At 42.4% G+C, this 14,953-nt stretch overlaps 1 protein-coding gene across 30 annotated transcripts in view; it reads right to left on the bottom strand.

Annotated features, from left to right (window-relative positions):
* The window catches only part of DST (dystonin), a 467,794-nt gene that overhangs the window by 281,910 nt on the left and 170,931 nt on the right, over positions 1-14,953 (bottom strand). Inside the window, exon 1 of one of the 30 annotated variants that reach the window (XM_061623008.1) lies at positions 5,574-6,436. The exons of 27 other annotated variants lie outside the window; for them this stretch is intronic. In XM_061623008.1, the coding sequence (XP_061478992.1) occupies positions 5,574-6,353 (780 nt within the window). In that variant the 5' untranslated portion in view covers positions 6,354-6,436. Of the gene's footprint in view, positions 1-5,573; positions 6,437-14,953 lie in introns of those variants that run through there. 2 more of the 30 variants (XM_061623025.1, XM_061623020.1) reach the window with 2 other exon arrangements.

Raw genomic sequence — 14,953 nt, forward strand, 5'->3', positions numbered from 1 at the left:
CACTTCTAGCAACATAAAGAGAAGAAATTTCAATGGATATAAATCACCCTAAAAGAAGTGTGTACAGTGCTGGGGTCTTGGTCCATGGGACTCTGACAGTGGGCCCAGCTGTTTTATTATCTACATCACCAGGTCACCTTGCCAGCAAAGGAAAACTGCCAACTTAATCTCTGCTTCCCTAAAGTGCCATCTCTGCAGATGGCCAGCAGGATCAGGTGACCTGGGGAGCTGATAAGCTCCCCTCTGGCTTCATGTTATAACCAACGTCTTTATCCTGGCTTCTTGGCAGCTGTGAAAAAGGCAAATTCCATGCTAGGGATAATTAGGAAAGGTATTGAAAATAAAACAGCCGATATCATAGTGCCGTTGTATAAATCTATGGTGCAGCCGCATTTGGAATACTGTGTACAGTTCTGGTCACCTCATCTCAAAAAGGATATTATAGAGTTGGAAAAGGTTCAGAGGAGGGCAACCAGAATGATCAGGGGGATGGAGTGACTCCCTTACGAGGAAAGGTTGCAGCATTTGGGGCTTTTTAGTTTACAGAAAAGGCGGGTCAGAGGAGACATGACAGAAGTGTATAAAATTATGCATGGCATTGAGAAAGTGGATAGAGAAAAGTTCTTCTCCCTCTCTCATAATACTAGAACTCGTGGACATTCAAAGAAGCTGAATGTTGGAAGATTCAGGACAGACAAAAGGAAGTACTTCTTTACTCAGCGCATAGTTAAACTATGGAATTTGCTCCCACAAGATGCAGTAATGGCCACCAGCTTGGATGGCTTTAAAAGAAGATTAGACAAATTCATGGAGGACAGGGCTATCAATGGCTGCTAGCCATGATGGCTGTGCTCTGCCACCCTAGTCAGAGGCAGCATGCTTCTGAAAACCAGTTGCTGGAAGCCTCAGGAGGGGAGAGTGTTCTTGCACTTGGGTCCTGCTTGCGGGCTTCCCCCAGGCACCTGGTTGGCCACTGTGAGAACAGGATGCTGGACTAGATGGGCCACTGGTCTGATCCAGCAGGCTTTTCTTATGTTCTTATGTCTGAGCAGCTTATCACTCAGTACAAGCTGAAATGCTACAGAATGCCTAGAAGCACTACCTGAGTCTGTCTGTCTGTCAACCATACCAAACGGGTCAAATGAAAAGGGTGAGGGGGAGTGAATACTGCAGTATCATGAATTAGCAATGGTGTTTTGGAAACTTTCATAAAACCAATGCCTAGTCACAGAATTACTTGATTATCTTTAATGGCTGAGTTGAAGACACAAAGTATAATTTAAATGAGTTTAAGCTATCAATTATTATTTTAAAAGCTAGATACACATCCTCGCATTTAAAAAAATAAAATACCGACACATTAAAACCAATAACTGCTATTCATATACTTTAAAGCAAGCAATCCGTACAACTCACTAATTATCACATAAAGTCTCAGTAGTCAGTATATGCTCATTCTCCTTATATAGGATTCAAGTGAGAAGGCAAATGCAAAGAACTAAAATGTTCCCAGCAAAAACAAATTTATTGAACTTTAGGGCTGAAATCCTATACACACTCGTCTGGGAGCGATCCCAACTGAACACAGTGGAACTTAACCTGTGAGTAAATATAGATAGGATCATGCTGAAGGAGCAGGAGCTAGCTGAAGAGAAGCTCTTCTATGAAACCCGAGGATTTGTATCACTCACCAGCTAAAGAAAGACTTCAAGAAAACTGTTCAGGCCTGCAAGAGGCATATGGGCATCTAATGAGGAGGGCCTGACCCCATACTATAGCTTCCAGATTAGTCTCCCTCCATCCTCTTTGATCTATACTACTACTAGGTCTTCGAATCCTCCTAACCGCATCTTTGCACCCCTCACCTTGGTCAGAGCATTGCGTCATCACAGTCTTTCATTGCTTCAAACATTGCCTTGTCACCTCTCATAACCCCACTTTGAACAATTTTTATTTTAAGCTTTTACTGGCGTTATATCCAATATAAGTTTGATTATTAGCTCAGCTTCAATAAAGTGATGCTACATCATGTAGATTTTAAAAGCCAAAGTGTCTGGATCACAACTTCAAGCAAGCAACAACAAACAAATTAGGCTAAGAAGTCCACCTCTTTCCTTCCATCACAGCAATCACAATTGAAGGCTCCAGAGTGGAGAAGTGGGCTGAGAGCCCCAACTTACCTCCCTTCCCCCAGTTCAGCACAAAATGGTATCACTAGCCGGGTTCACACATAACACTAAGCCAAATCATGGCTTAGCACAAACAAGCAATCACAGGGTCTTCTGGATAGATTGCACCTGCTTTGCTCCTCTCTGTTCATTTTGTTGCAGTGCTTCACTGAACTAAGCCATGTTTTGGCTTAGCATGTTGTCTGTTGGTCTATGGGTTACAGCTCATGGTTTGTCTGGGAGAGCTAGACCAAGAGCCCAGATTTGGGTGACACACTGTGCCAAACAGCAGCTTAGCTCAGTTCAGCAGTAAAACAACCAGGGAGGAGAAAAACAGATGCAATCTCCTCTCCAGCAGCCTGCATCTTTGTTAATTCATGCTAAACTGTGGTTTGGCAACATGCAAACAAAGGCACTGTCAAAATGAACCAACTGTTCTTTCTTCTATATTAACACACTTAGACCTAGTTCTCTCTTAAATAGTAACACACACACACCCTGTGTGGTGTGTGTAGCTCTGGACCAAGCTTGGGGATGGGAAGCGGGGGGATAAGGAAGAGAAAAGTTGGGTGTGTCTTGTTTGCTCCCTTTTCAATCCCTGCCACCAGCACAGCACTCACATTGAAGGATGCAGTAGGGACAGAAATATGCACATCAAATATTTGACAGACATTGGCAAGCCATATTATAATTCTTTTAATAAAGCCCCTAATTTTAGTTTGATGAACAGGACTCCCTGAACTAAATCCCCCCGTCCCAACTCCTTAAATCCAACAGTAATAACAACATTGTAAATTAATTCTACATTGGTGCAATCATTCTTCTTTCTTTCTTTCTATAGGTAAACTAGCTCCAAGATTACACAGCAAGAGCTTGGCTTGACAACAATTTGAAAAAAACCCCAGCTCTTCTGTATCACTATAATGCCTTATAAGTAATCAAACTTTTCACAGGAGAATCTAGAGTGCATATGACTATATTTATGATCTTGAGGCTAGCACATACAACACAAAGGTCTGCATGAAGGGCTTTCTTCAGAAGTGCCACATACCTGTCTCTTGCATATCTTATGTCAACAGCAGTAATCAGCCAATTTTATACTCTGCTCTGGATTACTTATTCTGAGTCAAGAGTACAGACACATTTTCCTCATTGGCAATAAAATGCTATATATTCTGATAACAGAAGCTGACGTGATGGTACAATCACTGAGAAAGCATTTTGCTGCTTCAGAGGTATTTGGATTATAGGTTACACTAGGTAATAAATATATGACAGCCAGCTTGGATGTCATAAAAGAGGCACCAACTGTTACTGCCAACCTAGGAAGGGTTCAGTCCTTGCTAGAATTTGAGCTAGGGTTCAGTCCTGACTGGAACCTGCTGTCAATGGTAAGGGTTCATGCCTGGAACAGATGAAGCTCAGTTTGCGTCTGATCAAAATACATGATACATTCCCTGTACCACTTCACACACAATGCTAAGCCATGCCTTATTAAACTATGGTTTATCAAACCATGGTTTAGCACATGGATGGGGAACCACCAGCCTCTGGGCCAATCATGGTCCGTAGGGGGTCCCATTTGGCCCCCAAAGCAATTTTCCCCAAACCACATCTACTTGCCTATCAGCTGGTGTCACTAATGAGGTTAGCTGATGGGCAGGACGACAGAGTTTAAATCTGCACTGGCTGCACAACCTTGTTCCCAACAGGGAGCAAAATCATGCAGTCAAAGCAGCAGGATTTAATCCCACTCACCAGCTGAGCAAGAAATTAAAGCCCTGTGCAAAAGCACCCTTTGAAGGAGTTTATGAGAGTTCCTTCAAAGAGGATTTGCAAGGGCTTTAAGACAGCTTCTGTGCTCTCATTTGCTCAACCAGGAGCACAGGATCTGTCTTAAGCCTTTTGCTCTCTCCCCCTCCCCCTTTAAGTTCCTGGTCTCTAGGATTAAAGGGAAAGTGTGAGGAGACCTGGAAAAGGCTTTTGAAAGTTTCCCTCCTTTCCCTTTAAGTCCCTTATCTCAGAAACCTAAAAAAGCAAAGCATAAGGGATTTTTACAGGCAGGTAGTCCTGCCCACCTGTCAATCATGCCATGTCATAATGATGTCACATGATTGTCAAAATTGGTTCATGAGGCAGATCCTGATAAGGTTCTGGCCCATGGAGCCAAAAAGGTTTACCACCCCAGATTTAGCATTATGTGCAATCCCTCCCCAGTGGCTTATTAATGATTTGTTTACTGCCAACAAATCTGAAGCCATGTTTTGTTGTTGGCTTACAAGCTTAATTTGTTTTAACTATGGCCTGACATAACATGCAAACCCATCACCCTTCCTTAACTATGGTTTATTTGGCCACTCCACTCTCAATGCTCATCAAACTACATAGGCACGAGGCAAAAGAAGCTGGGAAACAAAACGAACTTTAGAGATACCAGTCATGGTTTTGTCTAATCATCTTTAGGACAACTTGTGGATAACTCAAGGTTTGTTAAACAAACCATAGGTTAATGTTATGTGTGAACCAGACCACTGAATCATAACAGCCCAACTACAAGTACCTGGAATCAAGAGGCAGAGTTTCCTAGATCAAAGAATTTAGGCAGCTGTATTAGGCAGCTTTAAACTGAGCTGCTCTTCTTTAAAACACACACACAGAGTTCACATTTGCCAAGATTAGCTCTACTACAAAAAGAGAAAAGGGGACAAACATCTAGCACAGGTAAGGGGGTCCATGAGCTATCAGCAAGAACTGCAGAAAGCTGGGGATGCTGAATGGGAATAGGCAGTAGGACTGAAGCAGGAAGCCCAAAGGCAGGAGCTCCACTGGTGCATCCACACAGTCCCAAACTCACTGCTCTCTCGTTCCTCCCCTTCCAAATAAATGGTAGCAATGCTGCTGCTGGGAGCCTATTGGTGTGGCTTTACTCCACTGGACGAGCTACTTGCTAAAGGCGGGGTATCTACAGGAAAGAAGACAGCATAAGGAGTGGCCTAAAAAACAGGGATCTAAGGATGGAGGTGTGAGAGAACTGAGGGAATCAGAGTGAGGGATAGAGGAGGCAGTAAAGAGCTGAAGAACGAAACATGCCAAGGAAATAAGAGCGCCCAGGTGGAAAAAAACCTAATGCAGTTGAAATTTGGAGGAGGGGGGAATGGATCATGAGAGCCTGATTTTTTTTAATGATTTAAAAAACCCTCAAAACTTTCCGGATGTTGCCAACCACTGTTATTTAACAAAGTCGTTATTAAATACTCAGCATGCATTGAGCCAATTCATTTAACAATTATATATAATACATGAAGATAAATATGCTAACCAAAATTAAATATTGCTCAAAGTTTTGTTTTTCTTTTGGGTTTTTTTGGAAAACCACTTACTATTCTAGTTCTACAGCATATTTACCTTGCTCCTGTTTGATAAACCACTATAAGCTGCATTTTCCACTGAAAAAGGTAGAGACCCAGAATTAGGAGACCCTTGCTGCAGGTACCTCTGATTTTGAAGTTTAGACAGATGCAGATTGTAACTGTTTTCCCATTTCGAGGCATCATTAGCACTTTCAGAGGCAACTTTATTTAGTGCATTTTGTTCACGCTGCTTGTTTAACACAGATTTTGAGCTAGATTCTTCTTCAAAATGAAGGACTTCTCTGTTGCTCTGATATGTTAATTCTCCTTTGATCCCATCACAAGAAGATTTCTTCTCCTGTGTGCTGGAATTGGACTTGTCTTTTTCTTGACACTTTTCCAGTTCTTTAGTCATGTGCCTCTCTTTTTCTTTAGACTTACTAGCTCTTCTGTCATTAGTGCAAGCACCATCCCCAGTGCTTGAATCACAGCTTGCACCACTCACCAATTTTGTCTTAACAAGATCAATGGGAACTTCGGTACTCACAAGCAGACCAGTTCTGTCCAGCAGAGTCTTCTGTATAACGGACTCATGGAGTGCCAGCTCCCAGGGATGAGCTGCTGTCTCTGTAGAATTCTTTGTTTTGTTTTGAATTTTCCCCTCGCTTTCCTTAATCTTTTCTGGCTCTCTCTCATCTTCAGTTTGTTTCCTTCTTGATTTCCTCCTGAAGTATTTTCTTCCAGGGAAATGTTTTGCAGGACTTAAGGGAGCTCTGGCAGGATCCAAACACTGTTCTTCTTTGTCAGCCCTGACACATCCACAGACATTCCCCATCTGGCTCAGAGCATATCAAAGCCACACAAATTCTGTAATTTCACTAGGTTTACATGAGCAGAAATCATTTTCAGATTGAGTTAAGACCTCCAGTTTATATCTTTCAGACTGCACTCTCCTCCTCAGGACGAAGCCATCTTGCTTATGAGAAATGCATACGCAATAAACGTTGTGGCATGGTGCCCAGGCTGGGCCTGTGTCTGATTAGACACTGAGGCTTATTTCTGGCCACCAATCCTCTTAAGCAAACATCATTGCCTCAGCATCCAACTGTAATGTCGATTGCCTTTTTGCAGGGATAACATAGCATCTATCAGCAACAGAAAAGTCTCATGAAGATGTTAACTATCTCCCTAACAACTGAAAGAAAAAGTAAAATAAAATAAAACTCTTAACCAGCCCCTACAGATCTAAAGCCAATACCTACAGATCTAGAGCCGATATAATCCGACAAGGCATGAAATTCTTTCTCAAGTCGGATTATAAAATCTGGTTAAGAATGGTACATAGGAAAAGATAAGGGTATTCTTTTCCTGGTGGATGCTCCAGGTACATTAGGAGTACTAAGAAAGTACCACATCAGGGTTCAGAGATGAACTGACTATTTGACCATAGACAAAGCACCTGCGGGTGAGTAGCACCATGTCTAAAATAGTGAAATCTAGATGGAGGTCTTCCAGTAGGAGGAACAGCAAAGAAAAATAAAAAGAGAGGGTAGAAAGCTGTGAATAAAATTATTGCAAACTGGAGATTATTTGGCATAAGTGTATAATATAAGCTTCTTTGGTTTCAGCAGTAAAGTTTTTATTTTCTCCGCTTCAGTGCATCTATATCTTTTACAATTCCACATGTCCTAGAATTACAGTGCAATCCTAACCATGTCTACATAAAAGTAAGTCCTACTGAGTACACTGTGGCTTACTCCCTGGTAAATGGGGTTCAAATTTCATTATTAACAGTAGGACTTATACTGTGCTCCATAATATCGCTGTACCACATAATGTTGCATAAAACAAGTTCCCCCTATATGGAAGCCTATATAAATCCCAAGTGACAATTGCAAATCATGTTGTGATTCTGAGGGCCAATTCAAAAGAGCACACTGTTGCCACCCAGCTGTTTGTTCCCATAATGAACAAGCCATCTTATTTGGGGCTTCTATCACAAAATCCTCCTCCTGGGGACTGAATAGTGGTATCCCAAAACACAAGCTATGACCCGGGAGGCCAGGGTTCGAATCCCCAGAGCCATGAAGCTCACTGGGTGACCTTGGGCCAGTCACTGCCTCTCAGCCTCAGAGGGAGGCAATAGTAAACCCCCTCTGAATACCGCTTACCATGAAAACCCCATTCATAGGGTCACCATATGTCGGGATCGACTTGAAGACAGTCGCTTTCCATTTTTATTTGCAACATACACAGGCAGGAAAGGTCCTAAGAGAGCCATGTCTCTCTTAGGACAAACCATTTCACAAACAAATGCAGGACCCTGGGGGCTCCTTAAAATTTGTTGCACTTCTTTCTTTCTTTCTTTCCTCCCTCCCTCCCTGTGGTGAGCCAATCATGACCAGCCACCACATGCAGGATCAAGCATTTGCATACCAGCACAAAAGACATGTTAGGTAATTTCTGACAGCATGGTAACAGCCACACATCCAAATGACTGGCCACAGGAAGCAAATTGATATGTGCACCAATTTAAAGTGGCCATCATGAATCTGATGATTGCATAAATTGACCCGTAATCCTTTATTACCACTACTGGAAATGAATGACATTAGATTCAACGTCATAATTTCTATCTCTGAATTATAAATTGCCATTAAAAAGCCTAGGATTATAAACTGACTTTAAAAATAGCCACAGTGGAATTGTTTCTTTAGCAGCCATTTCTTGATTCAGCTGTGAACTGGGGTCACATATGAAAGAGCCATTAGAAGAAAAAAAGCATGCTTCCTGCCAGGGCCAGTTCCAGGTTTCTGGGGGCTCTTGGGCATAGGGGATCAGTGGGCCCTCTGTCCTTCCCCCTTTCCTCTCAAATCACACTATTCTTCCCTCTTGTCCCCAGCCCTTTTAAGTAAAGTAAATCTTGACCAATATAGAAACTCATTGTCAAAGTAAAATAATGCTAATGTTTGAATGTCACTGGTTACTGATTTAAATTTTTTGTGAATATTATTTCTAGGTATAGCTTAATCAGTAATCCTATACTCTTTTATTTGGTATTAGGTTCTATTGAACAGTGGGGCTTACTTCTGAGTAGATATGTCATTTATTGGATTTTTTTAACACATCACTTTATTTACACATCCTTGAGTAAATAATATAGGTAAAATAAATCGTTAACAAACACCCTCTTAAAAATATTTTAAAGTATTTTCCCCAAACCCCATTTCTTTAAAAAAAATCCATCACAAGACAGAGCTTTGCGATATTCAAAAGCCTGCTCACTACTTTTAATTTATTACTATATGTTATACCATTTTAAAATTATGTTTCCAGAGTCTGCCGCAGCAAAAACAACAAGAAGTCTTGTGACACTTTACAGACCAACACATTTACTATGGCATAAACTTTAATGGACTACAGTCCACTTCATCAGATGTTATTCTGCTTGTAGGACACCTTAAGGACCTCAGTGGTGGAAAGGCAGGATAGACATATTTGACATAAATGTATCTGAACTTGTTCCTAGCAAACCAACAGGAATGCCTCTGTTTGGCTATATATACACATATTAGTCAACGACATGAATAAAATTGACTGTAATTCCTCTCTAGACTGCCTTCTCCCAAGTCATTCCCGCCCCTTTTACCATGGTCGCAATAGAATCCAAACTCCAGTGTTAATAACAATGCAAGAACTTGGAGAACAAGGGAAGTCCAAAATCCAGGCCCAGGACTACACATTTCTCTCCACTCCACTCTGCATTCGAACTGAACACTGTAATTATAATGGAAAGCACTTCTATTGTCCCTTCTCATTGCACCTGTGAAATAACTCATCCTCTTTCTGCCCATTAAGAGCAAATGCCCCATTTCCTTTCCTATGCAAGTGCTTAGGGCTTTCTACTCGGAGGTATGGCTTTGCTCTTTTACTACATAAACACACCACAGCACTTCTCCTTTTCTTGTCTCAGACATGGAAGGAATATTCAGGTTTTTGTTTACCAATAAAGGTTTCACTTGTCTTAACGTGCAGGCATCAAGCTTCCAATGCTTGACCCTATTATTGAGGGAATGGGCAGAGCTTGGCAAAGTTACTTTTTTGAACTACAACTCCCATCAGCCCCAGCCAGCATGGCCACTGGATTGGGCTGGTGGGAGTTGTAGTTCAAAAAAGTAACTTTGCCAAGCTCTGGGAATGGAATAAGCAAGGAAAAGGCAACCAAGGTCAGGCAGCATTTCAAGGTGTTGAAAAAGGTGAGCAAGGAAAGGAGGATCCCTGAGTTGCTCAAGCAGAGGCTGGCGGGGTCCCAGGTGAATCAATTTATAATTTAGATGACCCAAGTCGGGCTGTTCTAAGGACAAGCCATAATCAGTAATGGTGCTAGTGCTTTTGAATGAAGTGGGAGGAAAGCTCAGCTTCCATGTGCAGTAGTTGCTCCAATCCACCATCAAATTACCCAATATGTAATGTCCAGCTGCCCTGCTCCACATGTCTGATCATCCATAGGCCTGGCAGAGAAGAAGACAGGTGGGTGAGTGAGTGATGGTGTATGGTAGTCATTGTGGCAGGGTTGGGTTCGGGCTGGCAAGGGGCCCTTGTGAGCTCCTGGGCCCTCGGCCAGTGCCCAACCTGGCTGACCACTAGCACTGGGTCTGGTTCCTGCTCTCTTGTAGCTCCATTCTCTGCTACTCTGTGAAACATGGAACATGGGGAGGGGCCTGTAACATAGTCACTTCCCATACCAGCAGCACACACACCACTTCCATAATGTAAGGACTGTTTCTGTATCTCAAATGCATGAGGTGAGGTAACAAAACCTACTTTTATTTTTCCTCTATGAGAACCCACTGCCAGGTATAGCCCCCACTTGCACATGTCTTGTCTTATAATTTAGTGTGATCTCTAAGCAAGTATCCCCATGCTATCAGTATTTTGTACAGTAAACTGTAACTTCCCAGTATAACGTGGGGAAGAAGGTTTTGATGTTCATCTTCACTTAGTCTGTGTCATTTGAATTAGTGCATGTTAGGCAAAAAGTGAAGGCCCAGAAGTTCAGCAAGCTAACACTGGCTTCAGGCCATCCTGTGTACATTTGCTACTCTGAATAAAAGCATTAATGTGAGATGACATCAGTTTAGTTTAGTTTTTATTACGGCCAAAGGCCAGAATACAAAGATAAAATAGAACATCAAAACTACAATTATTATTAGAATGATATCTTATTCAATTAAAATTAATTAAAATCAATTTCCAGACCGTATGGAATATTCATTAATAATTCACACCATTTTAGACCAATTATTATTATAATAATGCAGAATGCATTTTAAAATTGATTAAACTAATTAGACATTGGATAAACTCTAACCTGCTTTTAAGACCATATAAAATAAATCAATAAAATTCATTTTCCAGTGACTTTTACCCGATTTCTCCTGCAGAGAATAGCGGCTGCGCAAAATTTTGCAACTTTCTCTGTGATTAATTGCTGGTGATCTCCAAGTAAATGATCCAAAAGTTTTTCTTCGTTTCTACCAGGTACAAGATCAAGAATAGGTTTAATTATTTGATTTCTAAGGTCTAGGTAGTAAGGACATCGTAAAAGGACATGAGCAATTGTTTCAATCTCATCCGCACCGCAAGGGCATTTCCTCTCGTAGTATGGAATTTTATTGAATCTACGTTCTAAAAGTTTAGAAGGTAAGGTATTCATTCTTGCAAGTGAAAAAGCCCTGCGGTAGTTAGGAATAGTAAGAAAGGATAAATAGGGCATTGGGGTTAAAAGTTTTGGATTATATCTATGCTTCCTAACCTGTAATAAGTGATGTTGAAAGTCTATATCCTTAATTCTTTGTAGTATGCTCAACTTGGCTTTTAAGTAACCCATTTCCTGAATCACAGAAATAGAAAAGCCCAAGGACAGTAATTTATCCGTTATCAATTTAACCCAGGGAGATTGAAAATTATCTCTTAAGATGTTAGAAGAGAGCCCAGTAGGGTTAAATAGCAATTTGAGCCAAGTAGAAATTCTCAAGGCCCAAATCTTAGATTCTATGGTGAGTAAACCAGCCTCAAGTCTAAGGATAAAACTAGGAATGCATTTGGGAACCGCAAAAATAGCTCTTAGAAAGGAATTTTGAATCGATTCCAAAACAGAAAAATTCTCAAAAGTGGTAACCTGGACCCCATAAAGTAGCTGAGAGACTACCTTTGCAGAAAAAACTCTGATTACTGGGACAATAAGCTGACCACCCTTATTGTAAAAATATGACAGAAGGGCTTTCAATGTTTTTTTTGCATTCCAGACCATTGTTTTAATCTGCATCTGCCATGATCCTGACGCTTGAAATGTTAAACCTAGATAAATAACGGAATTTATTTGCTCAATTGTCTGGCCGTTAATTTGCCAACGATGATTTAATCTTTTTTTAGTAAATATTAAGACCTTAGTTTTCTCATAGTTAATTAGCAGCCGTTCCTCCAAGCAATATGTAGACAGAGCTGTTAGAAGTCGTCTAAGGCCCACCAAAGATCTTGCCAATAAGACTATGTCGTCAGCATATAGAAGTATAGATCTTGAACAGCCAGCTAATATTGGAGCATGTGAAGAGATAGTGGCCTCATTTATAGTAATCCTAGGGTTAATTTCTTCGCAGCTTGCTTGTACCTCAATAATATTTGTGGGCAATTCTTCAAGGGACGCCAGCAATGGAGCCTGGTCACTTGCCTCCCTGTTTGATTTTAAAGATCGGGATTTAAGTCCATTTAAATTCAAAGATAATAGGCTTTGTAACGGGGCTATATTTTCAAAGACCCTGAGACACTTTAAGTTCTGCAAAAGAAGTAGATTTCTATTTTCATCAGGTGAATTCTTCTCTTTCTGCAGACGGTTAGCTTTAGAATCTTTAATTTTTCCAATGTTCTTTTAAGTTGGTAGATTAGTAGATTTTTCCAATTAACAATCCTCAGATTCAGTGTGCCAGAAGATATCTAGTGATAAAGATTCCCCAAATACCGTTCCGGCATATCAAACACGTCTCTACTATGCGGTAGCCCGAGATGACATCATGATGTAGTAAGGAAAAGCCTGCTTGTTTACCTCCTATGGGGTGCCATTACATCATTTTTCAATCAAATCACAAGATACACTTAAGACTTAATACTATGGCAGACCCCAAACATTGCACACCAGCACTTTTACACCAGCCGCTGAAGCTTTACTGTTGTTCTTATCCCTTCAATTGCTGGCTATGTAAAATCTGCCGCATGCCTGTTAAGCCAGCAAAACTGACAGGATTAATGGAGGCCTGGGCACTTAACAAGGGGGTGAGGAATCTCTTTCAGCTCAAGGGACACATTCCCTTCTGGGCAACCTTCTGAGGGCCACTTACCAGTGGTGGACATGGTCAGAGGCAAAAGTGGGCAGAACCACCAATGTAAATTTGAGCTTTGCACAATGAACTAGTTTCTACACAGCCCTCTCTATCTTCCAGCAGCGGCGTCACTAGCAGGAGTGCGGGGGGGTGCGGACCTTTGGCGCGCACCCTCCCAGGGGCATGGACAGGGGTGGCTGGTTGTGCGCGCACACGCACGCATGCGCCGCACTCCACACTAACAGTGGAAGGCCCGTCCAGGCTTCACCACCAGCAAGCAGGCGCCTGCTTTCAGTGCGCACCGTACTGGGTGCCCCTGCAGCCTGAGGAGGAGAAACACAATTCAGTGGCAATAAGAGAGGAGCCGCCGCCATCTCCAAAGCCTCAAGTCCCCTCCCTCCCTCTCCCTCCCTCCCCCCCACCGCTCCACCACTCTCGGCCCCCTCCCCAAAGGAAGGATCAACAAACAAACAGAACAAGCCGGAGAGCCCTGAAATTCACCCAGGGGAGGTGGGTGGAAAGCGGAGAAGGGGGTGGAGTGGTTGGTGAGGAGAGGGGAGGGACGCAGACCGACGGGCTGACAGTCGGGGGGAGGGAAGAAGCACGCCGGGTGAGGAGAGGAGCCACCTCTCCTTCTCCGCACTCTACAGAAGGGGTAGGCAGCGGCGTCACTAGCGGGAGTGCGGGGGGGTGCGGTTCTGGGTGTCACCCCCCTCATGGTGTCACCCGGGTGCGATCCGCACCCCCCGCACCCTGGTAGTGACACCCCTGTCTTCCATCCAGGCAAGCAAGCAACATTTATCATAGTGTTCAAGGACACATTCCAGTCAGGCAAATACACTCAGGGTGCCAAGCAGGGCCAGTGAACGGTGCTGCCTATGGAGAATTCCCTGAGCTAGATGGAGAAGCCTAGAGGACCACATTCAGCCCCCGAGCCTGAGTTTCCCAACCCTTCACTTAAAAGGATCATAACATTAGTTCATGATTAAAAGCTATGACTGTGTGGTAAGCAATGGATATGCTCTTCTTCAGATAACGTAAGGACACAGGGAATGAGATTAACATGTGGCCCCACACAGGATCAACATTTCCCAGAACCATTAAAAACTGCTTGACAGATGGCATTACTTTTTCCCCTTTCTATTAATAACATTATCGTCATCATCATTATTTGATTTCTTACCCACCCTACACTATAAGGTTATTAATGGTGGTGGTGGTAGGAAAGACAAATGAGTTCTTAGGGGTAATGAAGAGGACATGGTCCCTAGCAACTTGTCTTATGGCAGGAAGGTCGGATAAGATTTGCAGAGATGGGTAGAGCAGTTGGTTTGCACAGGTATTTGCTTTGGTCGTTTGTTATCACCAGGAGTGTAATCATCCAGGGTCTCAGGAGGTCTTAGACTCCTTACTTTTTTAGGAGCAGGGTCCCCCTATGTCTCCAGCCTCCTATGAGCCAATCAGCATAAAAGGGGAGAATGTTAGCCACTGAGAAGAGTCTTCTAACATGCTTCCTTGTCCTTTCCTGCTGATTGGAGCCAATCAGAGTGAAAGGAAGCAAGTCAGCCACTGAGAAGACTCATCTCAGTAACTAACATGTTACTTACTCAGTAACTTTCATGTTCATTGGCTCCTAGGAACATCTATTGTAGAGGGCAAAGGCATTAACAAGGATCTAATTCTCAACCCAGCAGCAAAAAAGAAGGGGAAGGAGAGGGGGCATGGCTGTGACTATCATGAAGGGACCCTGCCCTTCTGAATTTGCCACTGCACTACTAGTTATCACAAGCTCATATGTGTGCCACAGCAGCTGAAGTATCAATAGGATGAGGCTGCCTGTCAGGTCTCTTCTTTCATTAACTGCTGCCCTTTTAAATATAAATGAAACTGTAATTCTATGGTAAAACAGCGGGGTAATAATAACAATAATAATAATATGTGCTGAAAGTATTGAAGTATCTGTCCTGTGTGAAATGAAAGGCTTGTGCTTCTCTATTTGTAACTAAACTGGCAGGATTTGCTGGCCTTCTTGAGTGAGACAAAGCTGTCATCTCCCACT

This window comes from Rhineura floridana, chromosome 4 (genome assembly GCF_030035675.1).
Source record: "Rhineura floridana isolate rRhiFlo1 chromosome 4, rRhiFlo1.hap2, whole genome shotgun sequence".
In the NCBI taxonomy this organism is placed as follows: domain Eukaryota; kingdom Metazoa; phylum Chordata; class Lepidosauria; order Squamata; family Rhineuridae; genus Rhineura; species Rhineura floridana.